The sequence below is a fragment of the Oryx dammah genome, unplaced genomic scaffold (genome assembly GCF_014754425.2).
Source record: "Oryx dammah isolate SB20612 unplaced genomic scaffold, SCBI_Odam_1.1 HiC_scaffold_24, whole genome shotgun sequence".
In the NCBI taxonomy this organism is placed as follows: Eukaryota; Metazoa; Chordata; class Mammalia; order Artiodactyla; family Bovidae; genus Oryx; species Oryx dammah.
Window position 1 is genome coordinate 31,811,812 of NW_024070208.1, and position 20,072 is coordinate 31,831,883.

Here is a 20,072-nt window from a genome sequence, read left to right on the forward strand (position 1 = left end):
TCCGACTCTGCAGCATACCAAGCTTTCTTGTCCTTCACTATCTCCTGGAGTTTGCTCAAACTCACGTCCATTGTATCAATGATGCCATCCAACTATCTCATCCCCTGTCAACCCCTTCTCCTCTTGCCCTCAATCTTTCCCAGCATCAGAGTTTTTTCCAATGAGTTGGCTTTTCCCATCAGGTGGCCAAAGTATTAGAGCTTCAGTGCCAATACAACTGAAGAAGTTCTCGAAGACAATAAGTCAAGTGCCATATCCCAAATATTCTTATAATTATCTTTGTGGAAGATAATTAGAAATGTAGCTACTGTTCTCAGGTTATATGTGTAGAAAACAACTAAACCTATAGCTCCTGCATTTCTTAAAATATAAACTGTATATACAAGTCAATGGAAACTTAACATGTGCTGCATATTTTGAACACTTTTAAATATTTTAAATTTAATTCAATTTTAATTTAAACCTATTTTAAATTAAAATTAATTTATTGTAAATTAATTTAAATCTATTTTAATTTAAATAACTTTTGTATAGTTTTATTTCTTGCATTAAAACTTTTTTAAAATACAAATTATGTTTTTAAAGTGATTAAAACAAGCTTTAAAAGAACTCAATTCACTCAGGATCTACCTTTACTTTGTTCCAGGCATTATGTTTTTTGTTCCTTACAATATGAGGAAATACAAAATCTTAACATCTACTCAACTGTGCTCAAATATTTTTACATTTTTTCATCAAAAAATGTATTTAAATATTTATTTTTTGATACATAATAAAAATGATATTGCTCCAGCTTATGTCTGAGTGCCAAAATATTTAAGGTTTCATATTTTTCAGTAAAACAGTAATTTGACATATTTTCAAGGATAATTTCTGGAATAGAAATTGAAGAAAAAGAGAAAATGAAACTTTATAACTGAAAATTATCACTAAGATGAGGAGGACTGAAGATCAATTAAATCACCACTAATACAAGTAAATGAACTCCTACGACCTTTCTTACTGTACAACCTAAAAGTGAAAATTCCAAGAACCTTTCTTAGACCTTGAAAAAAAATAGTATTTATGAGTAAGAAGTAACGGAAAACACTGAAGGGATAAAATGTTTTGCAGAAAGTACATATTTTTTTTTCCTTTGTTCATCTTCACAGTGTTACGCCATTAACTAAAAAGAGAAAATATGAAGAAATAGTAAATGTAAAACCATCATCACTCCAGTATTTCAGGGAAATATTTTAGCCTAGTTGACTGTCATTTGATTAAAGGACAATTTTTATATAGTCAGCATAAAGAATTCAGGAATACCTTTAATAAAACATACTGACCTATTGCCAGTGGTTTCAGACAGTAATTATCAATCCTTTCATTAAAAGAAGCAGAATGACTATTTTAATGTTAGAGCTATGCAGAAGAGTTTTAAATTCATTTCATCCTAAACTGTGAAACCCAATTGGGACCAATGAAACACCTACCTATACACAAATTAATACCAACTGGAAAGCTTAAACAAGTATCACAGCACTGTAATTAAATGTTTTCAATATCTAAAATTCCCTTTGACATTTTACATTCATCCAATACTTTAAAAGCCTAACTTTTAGCTTAAATTAGCCTGATCGAAGATGTGAACAAAATGTTTACTTATTAAACAAGGGAAGAGGTGCTGTTAGGTCAAAATAAATTGGTACTTAATTAAGAAAGCCAAAGTCTTCTGAGTGGCATATGGATTCCATTACCAATGGGTGTTTTATAAACACTGCTCAGATGTCTGGAGAATCTCTAAGAAATTTTAGCTGTACAGCTGACATGCAGCCTATGCTCATGGAAACAATGCAGACACACCTCAATGGGAGACAAATCACAGTAGCATATTACTTACAAGTAACACTTTAAGGCTACCAGGGATATTCAATTCTGACACTGCTCTCTAAGGAAAAAGGGAAAAGGTTTACAATTTTACCTGAATCTGAAAAGAGCCAAAGTAGAAGGAAAGGTAAAAAGGCATAAGCAAGGAGGAAGGAGTTGCAAGGTATATCTCAAAGCCCTGCACACAAAACTGCCTTAAAAGTCTCACCAGAGAGGGATACAATTCTTAGCTTACATTTAGTTAATAAAATGATCAAACGCTCATGGTGTCGTTGGGGGGAAGATGAGTAGGAAATGCATGGGAAGGGAGGGAAGGAGAAATAGAGGGAGAGGTGAGGGGAAGGAGGTGTTGACAAAATCCTTGGCAACACAAGGTTACTAAGCCTCTGACCACACTTGACACTTAACACACTAAACCTGTTCCATAAAGTTATCATTATTTTCTTTCATTCTTATTCCAAAAACGGTCCTTGATTTCAGTATCAGTATCAAAGCCAATCATTTAGCACCACTACTGATTAGATTAAAACCTGGAGACAGGACTAGTTCCAAGCTAATCCAGATGGATCTTTTGGCTTCATTTAGCCTGTATTTCACTTTGTTTCTGGTTTTGCTTTTTAACATTCAAGACTAAGTCATCAACGGATGATTATCCGTTAAAGGTCCTAGAAACATCATCTGGTTGGGCAGCTCAACCATTGAACAGACTTTATATAACCCATTCAGCACTTACTATGAATTCAATATACCTTACTTTTCTAATTAAAGTTCACAGCAATAGGAATGGGTAATGCTAATTATCTAAGAAAATTTCCATATTTTTATAAGACTGTTTATGCTAGGAAGCAGAATGCAAAATCTGCATGAATTTTTAGATAAAAGAGAGGACCTTCTAAGAAAATAGGGCTACTCTGAACTATGCCTCAGGACCCCTTATGTACAAGTGCACTTCTTCAAATTCCTCCACTGCCATTTGGGGTAAACTTGGAAGAAAGTGTTGAGATGACCCCTAACCCTTCACACTGCTTTCCTGCCACTGTTTATAATACTTTACTACTACTACAGATTTATAATCAAACACCAAAAAGGCAATACATCTAAACTTTAATTTAGAATGATATAAATTATTCTTTTAGAAATTTATTTCAAAAGGAGGACCTTGAAGCACATCAATATTCAAGTTTTGATGCTCTTATTCAAGTTTCTGAGTGAAATAGCATTAGCATGCTAATAAAAAAAGGAAATATTATGATCTGGATATTTCTTCCTCAATAACCATTTTCTCCTTTAAATTTACTTTTGTGCTTTTAAAGTTATGTTTAACTTTTATTCATTAAATTTAAATTCTGCCTTAAAATTTTTAACTACACACTTGGTCTATGGTACCAAAACCTAGAAGATAAAACTAATAATGTTTTCAGGTCTGGTAAACTAACAGCAAATGGTGCTTAGAGATTTGCTACCTGGAACTCACTAGAAACAGTTACTCAACTTACCTGGTGCTAATCCAGCAGCAGCAGGAGTCCCCATGGATGGGTGAGAGAACACTTGAGAGAAGGCAGATGCATGTGACTGGGACGTGTTACTCAGCCTGGAGGTTGATCCTCCTTTGGGAATAAACTCACTTGCAGTAGGATTTGGTGTCTATTTGAAAATTAAATATAGTAAGTTAACACATTTTAAGCCCAAAAAAAGACACTGAATTTACTAGGTATTATTCCACAGTACTCTATTTACCAAGTAAAATATTTTACTGAAAGGATTTACAAGGCTTTTTAGTTTCCACATTTTGGACTGGGATAATTAAATTTCTGGAAGAAAAAATTTCCATCAAATTTGAAGGTTTTAATCATTTCACTTGGGGAATTTAATTTTGAAACAAGAAAATCTGCCTTTATTGTCAAATATACATCATTATCCAACCATCCTAATACTATATTTTAGAGAACTGGGAAGTTAAAACTACCTCAAAACTGAGCAAAAAGTTTCAAATTTAATATCTTTAAACTGCTTCTACCAGGATAAAGGTCAAAACTGCCTTTATTCCAAAACTAATCACTTCCTCCTTTATAAGCACTTAAGACATCTCCCCAATAATATGGTGTCACTAGTTAAGTAACAGTAAAAATGAGAAAAACACTTAAATATAAGGCAAACGTGAGAGGAATCAAGATACAAGAAAAACATAATAGAGGCCCCAATGTCTGCAAGGTATGGCATGTAACTTCCGCTATATTAAAAATATTTTACAATGAGATTACATGAGAAAACTTTCCTCCCAGTTGTATGAAGGCACACTATTAAATGGCGTGGTGCCTTTGCCATTAAGAACTACTAGCACGTTATGAAACTGTAACTCAAATCCATAAATGGTCTATATTTCATCCATCTGAAACAAATGAATATCCTAAATATTTTTCAGAAATAGTGATCCACATGTTTAAGTATAATGAAGATTCAATGATCATCAACATATTGATATTTGAATTCAACTTCCAAAACAGTTAACCAAAGAGATAATTTAGTATGTTCATACTTCAGCCCGCATTTTCAGTGTGTATACACACACACACATATATAAATACACACACACACACGTATATACAAACTAAATTTAAAACACACTGAACCACCATGAAAAAAATCAATCACTTAAAATATTTCAGAACAGATCATTAGAATGGAAAAACGTATTTCCATAGAAGGCATAAGATAAAAAGTTGGACTAATCACTGTACAATCCAAGGACAACTTTCTTATTTGAAATGAATGACATTTAAAATTGCCAAGAGAGTTCAAAATACCAGATTTGGAAAACAGCAAGTCTACAAGGCTAACTTCAATTGTAAACTCTAAAGCAAATGATATTTTACTAGTTATATTCCAGCAAAAATTAAATACAAAGTGACAAAGTACAGAAAAAATGCTAACTTTTAATTAAAATATACTAGACAGAGCCAGACACGACTGAAGCAATTTAGCAGCAGCAGCAGATACACAGAGAACTTCTTTTACTGCCTTATCTAAAATGTGAAATTCTGAAGAAAAAAAAAGAATCCGAAGTGAATCAAAATATATTTTCCAAAGGGAAAAAAAGTCCTCTCATGTCAGTTATGTCTATTTTAAAATCTTCAGAACACTGGCATCTTCTTTAAAAGTGTGGCCAATGAGCCCATGCATTTTATTGATGTAGTAATCCCCAGATATAAATGGTTGTCAACAGGATCACTTCAGAGCTAAATTAGTGTGCACCAGTGAGTGCTAAAACTATTTTAGAAGAAGAAAGTAAAAAAAAAATCAATCAGGTCACTTGGTTACAAGAGCTCAAAACGCCTAGGAGAGATGGGGATTTGAGGATTACAAAACTAGTAGGAAACAGTAAATTTAGATAAAGAAATTTAAAGCTAATCTAATCCTGACACACAGAGATTATCTAGTTTCCATTTCATTCATACCTTATATTTACCATGAACAGGAGTCTAATTACAAAGCTGAGTTTCTGTAAATCAAATCTATTTTAAATTCATCTGAAAGACTATTTTTAAGGGATCCTATAAAGGAGAAAAAGGAGGGGAGTCTGTTTTACTTTCTCCAAATAAATTATATATAAAATGTCATTATAACAAATTATAGAGGACCTTCAAACGTATTACAATAGAAATTATTAAAATTAACTATGAAAATTTATACTAAACTGCAACTTTTAGGGATTCAACAACCAAAGATCCAAAAAACTCACCTGCAGTGAATTTTACTTAAAAAGTAAAAAGAAGGACCTAAAGACCTCCCCCTCCTTTTTTCCCCTGATTTAAGATGGCAAGGCATTTATTTCTCTTGGGTAGGTGGTTTGTGAGTTTATTTTAGATGAGTTTATTTGAGATGTGAGAAAAGGTTAAAGGATTTAAACGACAGAAAAAAGAATTACACAGTAGGTATAACACACACACAAAAAACCCCAAAATCTAGGAATGAGAGCAGAGCTACTATTATTAACAGATAATACAAATTCCTCTAGCCAGATTAGAAAACTACCAAAAATACTTAATGAGAAATTACTGTAGCAAGGAGAATACTTTTTCATGATAAAATTAGTTAAAATAATAAGTGCAATAAAAAGATGCATTCTTAAAACCACTTTAATATAACTGGTTTATAACAGAAATAAGTTTTATAAAATACCAAAATAGCACAGACACACACCTTTAACATATTAAAAAGAATACTTTATTTTAGAGCTAAGGCAAAACTGGCAACTAAAACTAGTATCTTGTTAAAATGTAATCTCTGTTAACCAGAAAATAAGCAATTTATTTCAGCTTTAGGAAGTGAAGGTTATATGCAAAAGAAGACTCAAGGACTTGGGTTATATAAATTTGTCTAACTTCAACAACACTAAAGAGAATGGAATAAATGAGAAGCGTTAATAGTGGGGAAAAAAATCAAGGTTTTATTATTCCTGCCCTATGATTTAGACAAGCCTGTCATAACTCTCCAAACGTGCTCCTATTATATTAAACTTGTGGGTTTTCTAATATATATCTCCACTCATAATTTATAATTTCTATTCATATTTTAAATCCTAATTTTCATTCATATCTTACATAGCTCTAAGTGTACATTTGAGGGGGGAAAAAATCAATGTTTATGTAAGTCAAATAGTAAACATTCACACGGTGAGAATTTATCAATAGAGTTTTGGGTTCTCACACACTTAAATTTACACTGCAACTTTCACACCCAAAACAACCAAGTGCATTTAGTGAATTCTTCAAACTGGGACCACCCCCAACATCTGGATATGACCCCTGCCTATACTCTCCGGACAAGTATACGAAGAGGCCCGACCTTTAGCTTGAAAAGCACTGTTGTAGTTATTAGCATTACATATATTTTAAATGAAATAATAATTAATGCTTCAATTCACAGATCCCAACCAAAATGATAGAATATGTCCTATTTTATAAATGACAGATAAAGTTATTTTTGTTTTTTAACAAATGAAGCAACTCTTTTTTTAATTTGGCTGTGCCAAGTCCTAGTTGTGGAATGTGAACTCTGGGTTGCAGCATCCGAACCCTAGGGTGTGGCATACAAACTCTTGGTTGTAGCATGTGGGATCTAGTTCCCTGACCAGGGATTAACCCAGGCCCCCTGCATTGGGAGCTCAGAATCTTAACCACTGGATCACCAGGGAAGTCCCACAAATGAAGTAATTTTTGGATGATGTTTCTGGTTTATAAGTTTATGCTTTCCTACTATCATATTATTTCATGGAAACTGTTCCTTTTAAAGTATAATTCAGTATTTAATAGTCTGTTGCACTCCACTACAAACAAGAGTACTTACTAAGAACACAATAAATTAGTCCCATGAATTAAGAGACTAATAAACAGTGCAACAATAAAAAGTTCAGCCATTAATTTTTTTTTATTAGAATGACAGGAAGAGGTTTATACTGAATAAAAAACAACATAAAATATCACAATATTTCACTGCAAACCTGCCAAAAGATCTGTTGAAAAAAGAAAGTTGTCTTAAGGTGATGTGATGAATGATTGAGAAATCACCGCTATTTCTGAATACCGGTCAGGCTTTTTAAAAACACAATAAACTCTTAAAACTGTAAAATGCCTTCCACAGTGCTGCTCCTTGTAATAAGCTCCATTTGCTTTACCACTTATTGGCTTCATAAGCTCCTCTAAGTAATCTTTCTGCTCTCCGAATGAAATATAAATGAACTGGTAAAAGTTTCTTAACAGCTTTATTTAGATATAATCAACATAGAATAAATCACACATATTTCAGGGTAAACTCTGTTATAGGTGGACCACCATTACCCAAATCAAGGAGGACTACATCCATCGTGCCCAAAAGTTCCCATAAGTCTGTATGAAACCGATCCCTCCTGTTCCTCTCTGCTCTGCTGCTCTGGACTCCAGGCAACCTCTGATAAGCTTTTTGTCACCATAGCTTTTTGTCTGTATGTTCTAGAATTTAGTACAAATGAATCTTACATATGTACATATGTACTCGGTTTTTTACTACCTTCTTTCACTTTGCATCATTAAGATTCATCCTTTTTATGCTTTCTTTGGATTTAATTTGTTCTCTTCTTTCTAGTTTCTTAAGCTGAGATCACTCTTTCGAGAACCTTTCCAACACAGGCATTTAGTGCTATAAATTTCCCTCCCATTACTGCTTCAGTGACATTCCACACCAGGTGGCATGTTTTTATTTTCATTCAATTCAAAACACTTTAAAATTTCCCTTCCTAATTCTTCTTTGACACATGTCAAAGAAGTGTGTTATTCAGTCTCTGGATACTTGAAGATTCTCCAAAGATCTGTTGGTCATGGTGGTGGTTTAGTCACTAAATCGTGTCCAACTCTTGGGACCCCATGGACGGTAGCCCACCAGGCTCCTCTGTCCATGAGATTCTCGAGGCAAGAATACTTGAGTGGGTTGCCATTTCTTTCTTCAGGGGATCTTCCCGACCCAGGAAATGAACCCAGATCTCCTGCATTGCAGGCAGATTCTTTCCCAACTGAGCTATAAGGAAAGCCCCCAAAGATCTGTAACTGGCTTCTAATTTAATTCTGCTGTGGTCAGAGAACACATTAGCATGACTTGAACCCTTTAGAATTCACTGAGATTTGTTCCAACTGGTTGTTCTATCTTGGTCAATATTCTGTGGTCACCTGAAAAGAATATTCATCATGCTGTTGCTGGACAGAGCACCCTACAAATAAACTATAGAGTTGTCCAAGTCTCCCACCTTCTTCCTCATTTTCTTCCTCTTCCGTTACTGACAGAGAACTGAAGTCTCTACCATTATCTATTACAGATTTGACAGTGCACATACGTAACCTACCACTGCCTATCTTAGTCCACTAGGGCCACAACAGAACAGCACACACTGAGCGGCCTGAACAACAGAAACTTATCTTCCCACAGTTCTAGAAAACTAGAGTCCAAGATGAAGGAGCCAAGCGGGTCAGTTTCTCCTGAGCCCACTCTGCTTGGCTTTCAGAAAGCCATCCTTTCATGTGTCCTCACTGCGACAAGTGTTTCCTCTGTGTGTGTGAAAGCCTGGTATTTCTGCATCTACTTACAAGAACACCAATCATACTAGATTGCGGCCCATCCCTACAACCACATTTAACCTTACTTAAATCTTTAAAAGCCCATTTCCAAATACTGTCACATTAAGAGAACTTAAAAAAAAAAAAAGAGTGAGGGCTTAAACATGAGAATTTGGGGAAGACATGATTCGGTAGATAACAACTACTTAACACTTTTGAGTTTTAAACTACTTCAGATATAGTATAACATGGTAACAATATTAAACTTCCACTTCTCCCCTCCCAGACTCTGCTATAATCATCATATATTTTACTTCTACATATGCCATAAACCCTACAGTACACTATTACCATTTTTGCTTTCAATGGTCAATTATCTTTCAAAGAGACTTACAGAATAAGGGGGAAGTTCCTTACGTTTACTTATGTAGTTACTATTTCCAGTTCTCTTCATTTCTTTGTACAGATCCAGATTGCACAGAGTATTTTCTTCCTTCTATCCGAAGTACTGGGTTGGAGAATAAAGTCATTTGAGATGTTCCATAAAAGGAAAAACTGAGTGAACTTTTTGGCCAACCCAATACTTTAATGTCTACTAAAGTACACATCTATTGCTGGTGAATCTTTTCACCTATTGCATGTTTAAAAAGGTACTTACTTTGCTTTTTAAGAAATTGTAATTTTGAAGTAATTCCATCTTTCCCCAAAGATATCATCCTACATAACCAGAGTGTATTTTCAAAATCATAAAATTAACAATGTGTAACTGTGGAAAGTGTAACTAAACTGCACATTTTATTCAAAATTTCGTATGTCTTTAAATGCACTCATGGGATTGCACTCTCATATTTTTCCCAGGAATAGAATTCTAAGTTGACATTTTTTTTATCTTCCTGTATTTTAATTACTCCACTGTCTTATGGCTCACATTGTTTCCAACAGGAAATATGCTGTTATTTATATCTTTATTCCTCAAAAATGAGTATCTTTTCCCCGCTGGCTGCTTATTTGGCGTGCCTTAGTGCAGTTTCCCGACATCCATGTTTGTTTTGTGCCTATGTCCACTGAGCTCATGGATCTGTAGGCTTACCATTTTCATCCAGTTTGGAAAATATCTGCCCAGCAGTCCTTTTTTTACTTTGGGCCCACTATTTCTCAAAGTATCTTTTCTGTGTGCCCTATCCTGCTTCAGGGAGTAAAAAAAGTGTGTCAGGCTTCATGTTCTCCCATGGCTCACTTTTTCTCTGTTTTTTTGGACAGTTTCTAGCACTATGTCTTTCAGTTCACTAATCTTTTCTTATACAATATCCAATCTGTCATTAATTACATCAAATATATTTTTCATTTTAGATACTGTAGTTTTTAACTTTAGAAGTATGATTTTAATTTTTTAAAGTGTTTTTCATGTCTGTACTAACATGTTTAATCTTTTCCCCAGTTCCCGAACACATGGAATATAGTTATAAAATTCTTTTGATGTACTTATAAACTATTTATGTATTATGATTTTGATTTCTCAAATTTTGTTGTGCTTTCTACTAAACAGATAAATTATTTCACAACCATCCTTTTGATAATGCAGGTATCTGAAGCATCAAGTCATGGAGCCTATTCTACATCCTAAATATTTCTCAAATTCAACTTCATCCACCCATGTCACTGTCAGAACCCCAGTCTAGGCCACCATCATTCCAATGAACCAACCTGACTGCAATCTTGCTCAATTCCAGTTCATTTTCTACTTTCAGCCAGGATAAAAGAAGTATAGAAAAGCAGAAAAAGAAAAGAAGAAGAGGGGCAAAATGAAGGAAAAATGAGAAGAAAGAGAAGGAAAGTTTTATTAATAACTTAACTGCTGAAATCCAATCAGGCTGATCAGGTAAAGACTCCACAATCTTTGACTGAATTAAATCATTAAAAGAGAAACTGAGATAAAATGTTGATATTAATCTCAGCCATATCTACTTTTCTCAAGAACCTATGAAACTCCAGGAGATAGTGAAGGACAGACAGGGAAGCCTGGCATACTGCAGTCCGTGGGGTCAGAAAGAGTCGGCCACAACTTGGCAACTGAACATCATCGTCATGATTCCAATCACCCATCTTTACTATTCTTCCCTCCTTAGCGTGACAAAGGGGCTCAAGTGGAACTAATTCAAAAGATTAATGCCTGAGGTAGGAGTGTATGTGTGTGTTGCAGGGCACAGAACAATGAATTAGGTGGAAAGATAGAAGAGGGAATACTGATAAAGAGAGCAAAAGGCAAAAATAGGCAAGAATTTTGCCTTGATAAAATTATCTAAAAGGTATAAAAAGATGAGACTATAGACACAAAGAGTAGCACTATTCAGAGCTATTTTTACCTGTCTTCAGTGTTCATAAATAACACAGGAGAAAGAGGAACAGGGTGAGACAAAAAGGAGAAGTCAAATGGCTAATCAGAACCTCCATGTTCACATTTCTACACTTTTTTTTTTTTTTGCCTTAATGGGTTATTCCTCCATATTTCAAGCATATCCAAATATGGTCAATTTAAAATTTATCAAAATAAACTCAACTTCTGGGTGATTCAGAAACTGATCTACTTAAGTTGCATCTTTTAAGTTAGAAGTTAACATATAACACTACTACTATTGTGAAAAATAGTCTAGAGTCACAATTTACAAATTTCCTGAAGGAAACTGGGCCTTCTGATAAAAGACCTCAATAGCGGAAATATGATCTTCTAAATAAGTCAGATTCAAATTGGTGGGGACAGTGAAGGACAGTTGGTTACTAGTGGCTCCAAGAGGTTCACACCATTCTTCTTTTAAGTTCTCTTACTAATAATCTGACTATCTTAAGGGGAAAGTTGGTAAAGAATCTGCCTGCAATGCAGGAGACCTGGGTTAGATTCCTGGGTCAGGAAGATCCCCTGGAGAAAGAAATGGCAACCCACTCCAGTATTCTTGCCTGGAGAATTCCATGGACAGAGAAGCCTGGCAGACTACAGCCCATGCAGTCGCAAAGAGTCAGACACAACTTAGCAACTAAACCACCACCTCCACCACCAAGGGGAAAGTAGCAGGTGTATGTCAGAACCTCAACTAGTAATAAGCCTTATGTATGAGGGAGTTAAATTAAAAATTTTCCATGAGTCAGCTTACAGTCATTCTCCCTATATAAGAGTGTGAAACTACAGGCACATAGGTTTCCGAAGGGGCTCATCAGTTCATCTTTCACAATGTCTGTCAGAAATGGTTAATACTGTTCTTGAGAATAGTTTGATACTATGAATCAAAATGATTTTTAAAAGGGGGTGGGGGGAGGTATAACTAAAATATCTCTCAAGAAAGGATCTAATTATGTACATTATGATACATATGGATTATGGTACCCATGTGTGCAACCATTAAAAGTCATAGGAACTGATACATTTTTATTTACCATGAAAAGAAGCCCATATCACTATTGAGAAAAGCTAAATAAAATTAGGCTACAATACAGCAATTATGCTAAGTTGCTATTTGTAAAATGGTACGCATATGCCAAAGAGAATGGGCACGGGAGGATGAAGGAAGGGAGGATGTTTCTATGTGCATGGGCACAGGTGTATAAAAGGATTCTAACAATAAATGTTCACTAAAATGATAAAAGAGATTGTATCTCTAGGTGGTGAGGAAACTTGGGACATTTCTGCTTCCTCCTTTGTACTTCTCTGTAGTATCTGAAGTTTTTTCAATAAGCATATATAATTTTTACAAAAACGTTTTAAGAAAGTTTAAGAGTTATAAATTATGAAGCCACATATACCATTTCCTTTTCTTTACATATCATCTCTGAATCTTCAGAATTCACAGAGAATATGCAATATTCAAATTGAGACCAGGAGAACCAACGGATATAAAAAAGCAAAATCTTCATCTGGAGGACAGAAGGCATTTAAAGACAAAAATGAATGAAATGTTCCTCTTCCATTACATCATTTACTCATCAAAGTTCTCCAATGACAGTAATCATTAATCAACACAGAGGCATTCTCAATATTCTACCTAGTTAATTCTTAATACTACTCTTCCTGTTTGTCAATTGTCTCAATAAAGTTGGAAAAAAATAGCATTCTCCCTAAAAGAGACAAAAATGTCCACTTGGGTCAGTTAATGAGTAGTCCAGAAGAGAGTGAGACCATCACCACATTCCATGGAGGCAGTAATTACTCTACACAGCTATAACCATCTTCTGCACCTACGTACATCTTCTATCCAGGACTATGTAACAGTAAAATCTGTCACGTTTCATAGTAAGATTTACTTAAGAGGCATTCTCTCTAACCAAGAATCCTGCCATATTTAATAACAAAATTTAACATATATTAAGACTTTTCAAAGATTTTTCCATAATAGTATTTTATGTCATGAAATTATATACTTATCTCGCCAGATAATCTTTAATCCAGGTTAATTCTTTCAGTCAGCTGAATAATAAAAGACACTTGACACTGTGCTGGGCACTGTACGAGGCACGGTACGAGGCACTGTAGAGAACAAAATACCTGAAACATAGGCACTATGTTCTAGAAGTTCACAGGCTGGCATTTCACAGGTACAGAATGTACCCAGAACCCAACACTCACAAGAGCTCAGAACATCCATGTATCTAAAAAGACAGTAAGTACCTATAGAATGCCATTCACTGCTAGCCTGTAAGTTATACATACACTAATGACCACGATGTGAAGTGCTATGGAAAAGAGCACAAATGCTTCATGCTGTCTAATTAGGTCCTAAGACCATACGTTTGAGTTGAATCCTAAAAGACAAGTTTGCTGAGTCAAGACAGCGGGCATACAAAGAAAGCAGAGAGCATGTTCGAAGGCAGAGGTGGGAAGCGCATGCTTCTCTCCAAGGCACCGCAACCAGTTCAGAAGGTCTGCAGGGGTGACCTACCTTTCTGAAAGATTCTGATCAAACAAGAAACAAGATAAGATAGTCACCCAGGTAGTGCTTTGAAAGAAAAGACCAGAATCAGGAAACCAAGTAAGAGATTACAACAGTAACAGTCCAGATAAGAGGTGAAAGTGAGCCTAAACTGTACCGTGGCGACACTAACAGGGAAGAGAATTTCAAAGCACCACAATCAACAGACCTTAGTGGCCAAAGAAAATGGGAGATATAAAGAGAGAAGAATCGAGGAGAGCTCACAAATTAGACAACTGGGTGATATCAACAATCAAGACAGAGCAGACAGTGTGTACACATGTGTGTGAGTGCAAGAACAGGTGTGAAGGAAAAGATTAAAAAGTATTCAATTTAGACTCAATGACTGTTCAGTGTTACACTATAGAGATGAGGATGTTCAGAAGTAGCTAATATTCACAGTAAGTGCGGAGGACTGAGAGGATACACACACATACATCCATGAGTCAGGTGTGACGGAGGCACTGGAGATCGCCATGTGCAGAGAAAGGAAGAGGGTCAAGAAGAGAAAGACAGAGCCCGGGAGAGCTCCTGAGGGCATGGCAAAGGACACGAGGTCCCTGGAAGACACTAATAAAGGACAGTCTCAGAGCGAAGACAACAACAGTTGCAAGGAAAGAGAATGAATGACAATGTCAGATGTGGCAGAGGTCAAGTAAGTGCTGTGACTTTTGGTCACTATATACACATCGAAAGAGTCTCAATAGTGATAAAAGGGAAAGATAAAACACTGAGAATTAAGGGATGAATGCAAGGTGAAAAAGTAACAGCAGTAAGTAGGAAGCAGCTCTCAAACTCTTGGAAAAGGCAAAGGCACCCCATTCCAGGACTCTTGCCTGGAAAATCCCATGGACGGAGGAGCCTGGTGGGCTGCAGTCCATGGGGTTGCTAGGAGTTGGACACGACTGAGCGACTTCACTTTCACTTTTCACTCTGATGCATTGGAGAAGAAAATGGCAACCCACTCCAGTGTTCTTGCCTGGAGAATCCCAGGGACAGCGGAGCCTGGTAGGCTGCCTTCTATAGGGTCACACAGAGTCGGACACAACTGAAACGACTTAGCAGCAGCAGCAGCTCTCAAACTCTATCACACAGTTTCCCAAACGTACTGACAACAGAGTATTTCCTCATGTAGCATTCCTTGGTCCTGGAAGACCAAGCTGGGAAGAATTCAATGTCAAGAAATCACTGTCTAAAACTGAACACGGATAAATAATGAAATAAATTGCTAAGGGGGCTAAAGACAGGTTCTGAAGGATACAGTCAAGGAACACTTGTTTCTCTATAACAGAAGGAAAAATTGTAAGAAAGGGTATAAGTGAAAGTGTTTTCCGTAGGTAGAAAGCCAACATACGAAGCAATTCACTCTCAGTGATCTCTTTTTTCCCTTCTCTGAAGAACACAAGTCATTTATTCAAAAGTGATAGAGAGGATGAATGGGTGTGAGGTGAATGATAAAGGTTTAGAATAGCAGCTGAAGAGAAGAAGAAGAGAAAAAAGAAGAGGATCTGAGATGGGCTGTGAGTCAGAAAGCAGAACATATACAGTCATGTCATTCCAGCTCTCCCACAGTTCTATAACTTTTCAAAGTCCTGAGGAATCCTGATTAGATAGACTGAAGCCTCACTCTTATAAATCCCAATCCACTCCATCTAAAGCCCAAAGAATCCCATTTCCTGGGCATGAGACTAGAAATCTCCTGAAATAACATCAAACTCAGTAACTAAAGACTGAAGCACATGCAGTGAGTTACCAAACCTCCCTGGGTTGTAAAAGCATCAGTAACAAGCAACTAGAATTCACAGCAGAACTTGAGGGCCAAGAGATTTTAATGTGAGCATTCTTACAAACTAAATTCAAGAATAAATACCATTCAATCCGACCACAAGGGGAAAAACACCATCAAAATAAACATTGACAAGTATGAATCTACTAATACACCCAACAGTCCCACAGTTTTCATTCATTTCCATCACTTCAGGGGTAAAGCTAAAATAACAATAATATTAATAACCTTTGATTCATAACTCCACTATTTCCAAAAGTCAAAGACAAAATGAGTATGACTTTATGTAACACATCATTACCTTTAGGTAAATCTTAGCACGCAATACCCTGAGAAGTTGATAAAATCACACCTTTCTCATCCTTTCATTCAAGTTGACATCTAATAACATAAAGGCTGGGAAAACACTGTTACCCTTCAAAAAAGCATTTTTAAAGGAATTACTTTAACTATTCAAGTGTATCAGCATCAAAATGAGAGCTCCTAAAAGACACAATGTCACACCCTCTTTTCCATATGTACCATAAGGCCATGCACATCTGAATATAAATGACAAATACCACCATAAATAAATAGAAACAAACACCAAATTTAGAGTGATGAGGTCAAATTGGAGGAATGAACACTTATTCAATATCTAGTATACAAACAATAGATTCAAACAGAAATTTGAATCCTCACAACAATTCTATAAGGTAAGTGATAAAATATTTCAATCCTGAAAATGGCCTTTGAACTGTGTAATTATAGTGCAAATGAAAAACATCTCGATTTCACATACAGATTGGTCAGGCAGAGGAATGGGCAACCACCCTGGACAGAGACTAAGGAAAGATGAAAGTGAACTTGCACTTCAGTGAAATAAACAACTGCTGATGCCGAGTCTCGGGTGACCCTCCATCTACAACACCTGTTTGGTATTCAAGCTGAGGCCATAAGAAAAACACAAAACAGAGCTTTGTCACTTAACAACACTGTCAAGAAGTAAGACTACTACCAGCTTGGAAGACTGAAAAATACCATGAATATACCAATAATGTTAAATTTTTAATTAAAAATAAAAAGATCCTCTAAGATAGTAAAAGAAATCACCACCCTATGTTTTAAATAAATTATGATAATTAAACAATAGTAACATATGGTGGCTATAAATCCCAAACAACCTATGATCAATTTTTCAAAATACATAAAATTCTCAAACTACTAAAAATTTCACATATTGCCTATGAAAGGAAAATTAAATGTGACATTTAGGAACAAGCAGAATACCTTAAGGGTACAAAAATAAACATATGCCTAATCACACATAATTCAGTTGGAAAAGACAAACAGGTGAAGAAGTTTAAAACAAAATGAAATAGCAGTTAAATAACATCAAGTACTGTGAGAACAGTAAAAAAAAAAAAAAATTTTTTTTAACGTGTTTGAACAAGTATTTACAAAAAAGGTAGCATTTGAGATACTCTCAAAGGAAAAGGGAGGAAAGTTTTTTTAGGCTCAACTAACGGCAATACAGAGATAAAAAGGAACTGAGAACTGGCTGTATATTTTGTATTATATGAGGTATGAAAGATTTCATATGATTAGAATTTTAGTGTATGTGGACAGTAAAGAGAGATAGCCCTAGAAAGACAGAATAGATCCTGAAGGGATTTTTAAAAATTATCCAGAAAATACACTGAGAGTATTAAACTATGTTAGCTGTGTTAAAAGTTAAAAAAAAAAGCCAAGGAAGAAAAAGATACTGTGGAACTTCAAGGAATGGGGATTACAGGCAGACAACATAGCAGGAAAATATCAAGACTTAAAATTTAATAGATCTGGGCGAGAATCCCAGCTTCATCACTTACAATAAAAACAATAAGCCTTTTCTAAATTGCAATTTACATATTTTTTAAATGGGGGATAATATGTCATTATTGTGGTAAAGCCTTAATATGATGGCAAATGTAAATTGTCCAATGTATCATCTTTCAATTAATGGGTAGTCAAACCTCAGCAGTCTCCTCATAATAAATGGTAGAAATGGGAAATGACAGGGTAGAAATGAAGCTATGTAATCTCAATGACTGGGATGATGATAAAGTCACTGACTCAAGAAGGCATATAAAGAGAATATAAAGCAGCAGTATATGTGAAGAAAAAAAAAAACACACTCGGTTTTAGGCAGGCCAAATCTTCAGTGACAGAGGGGTACACCTCTACATGCAAAGATACCAGAAGGCACCAAGATGAGGGTCTTGAACCGAGAAGTCCAGTTATAATACAAATAAAAATTTAAGAATCTTAGACATACAGGGCAGAGCAAAGAACAAATGAGCCGAGAACAGGAGCTCATAAAGAGCAGGGATGAAAGAGAGTCAAGCGTGCACAAGGGAAAGAGACTGAAATGAAAAGGTGGCCTGCAGTACAAAGTACTGGGTGAGACCGCTGGGAGTGATGATTAAGGAGACCTCTGAAACTTTGAGGGCGTCTTGATGCTTTCTGGTATCTTTGCATGTAGATGTGTATCCCTCTGTCACTGAAGATTTGGCCTGCCTACAACAGAGTATTTTTCTCTTCTCCACATATAAAAATTTCTGGCAAAATTTTGATCACACCAAACTACAAGCACAGAAGGAATAAATGGGTTTTAAAGAAATCAGAGAAAAGATTAGACTCTATTTCAACTCCACAGAAGCAGTAGAGGAGATCAGATAGATATTATCAATATTTCAAACAGCAATGTGAAAAATAAATATAGCCTCCACCATAGCTATCTATTAGCTACCTCCACAGTATAAGAAATTTTCAGTTTCTTTGATCCTCTAGTTAGTATAATCTGTATTTTAGAAGAATCACTGTTTCACAAATGTCGTGTGTTCAGTAGAGTCTTTCATATCACAAGATTCCTGGTAGAAAATAAAAGATATAAGTAGCAAAAGGCTGGAAAAATATAGGACTTGCACTGGAGAACAGATGCAATTATGAATGATCCAGGTAGAAACTTTCAGAGGAAGTTTTTGTTGTCACTTTAGGTTTTTGTTTGGTTTGGGGTTTGGTTTGGTTTTTTGTTTTGTTTTCAGAAGTAAAGAAACTTCTTTTTCCAAAATTTGTCTTTCAAAAAGATGTTGGGTCAAGATTAAGAAATCAATGTAAAGAAATATCTAAAGTTCCAGAAAGAAAGGCAGTGAGGTGAACTGTCACCGAGAAAAAAATGAATCATGAGGGAAAAAAGACCGACCTTACAAATACGGTAGAGTCACACATAAGCTACATTCCGTGCCTACATGCAGTAGAGCTAGAACTATGTTACACAAATGTGAGGAGATTCTGAAGCCTAACACACATGGCTTCAAATTTCTCCTTCTCCACTGACCATAGTTTAACCTTAATATTACTTAGCTTCTCTAAAAATGTTTAACTTAACAGTAACAACTGTCTAATAAGAGACCAAAAGAGACAAAATACGTGAAGAGCTTAGTGCAGTGTCTGGCACAAGGTAACCATTTAAGAAACACAACTGTAATTCTAAAATAAAATATAGTTAAGTATTTTTCTGACCTTAGGATTGGAAGACTTAAGCTTTGAAAGAAAGGAAACAAATGAAACAGGAAAGATGAATATATCTATACTTTAAAGATTTTTAGATGTGAAAAATCTAAACTACCTAAAAGTAAACAAACATACAAAATTAAAAAGAATCCACATAGAACTGATTTACGTAAGCTACTTTTCTTATAGAACAAAAAAGATAAACACTCCAATGGAAAAGAAAACTTCACTGACATACTCTGCTCTGAATAAACAGTACCAGGTACCCAATCTAGGAATGCACAAAGACAGTAATGGACACCACGTGGCTAATACTATAAAGTACCACTGTCCCTCCAACATCAGACTAAGCTAATAAGGCATTCCTTATGTCCCTTAAAAGTGGAAAAAAAAAAGAAAAAGAACTATTTTAACTATTTGAAGCACAAAGTACTATTAGTATCTGAAGTATTAGATTCAGATAACATCAATTCAGTCTTTAACACACTGAATGCAAATCTGTAACTGTGTGTTAGTTGCTCAGTCATGTCTGACTCTTTGCAACACCATGGGGTGCTGCCCGCCAGGCTCCTCCGTCCATGTGATTCTCCAAGCAAGAATACTGGAGTGGGTTGCCATTTCCTTCTCCAAAATCTATTACTAGCTTTTAAATTAAAAATAAAGCATAATTCTAGCACATATTCTTATACTAACCTAATGATTTTTCAAGCTATGCTAAAAACAGGTACCTCAAAACTACCACTGAGATAAGGGGTAAGGACAGCTGTGGGCAAGTGGGACAGTCAAGTGACCGTGCCTCTGCATTATCCATGTGTCCCCTGAAACCAACATAAATTGGGACCCAAATTA

At 35.5% G+C, this 20,072-nt stretch overlaps 1 protein-coding gene across 6 annotated transcripts in view; it reads right to left on the reverse strand.

The window, feature by feature from the left end:
- PAN3 (poly(A) specific ribonuclease subunit PAN3) overlaps window positions 1-20,072 on the reverse strand; it is a 120,354-nt gene that overhangs the window by 56,329 nt on the left and 43,953 nt on the right. For all 6 annotated transcript variants that reach the window (XR_005725615.1, XR_005725614.1, XM_040266734.1 and 3 more), the window contains one exon: window positions 3,363-3,510. Coding sequence is in view for 4 of the 6 variants with exons in the window: in XM_040266734.1 (XP_040122668.1) it covers window positions 3,363-3,510 (148 nt within the window). In the remaining 2 variants the exon portion in view is untranslated. The remainder of the gene's footprint in view (window positions 1-3,362; window positions 3,511-20,072) is intronic.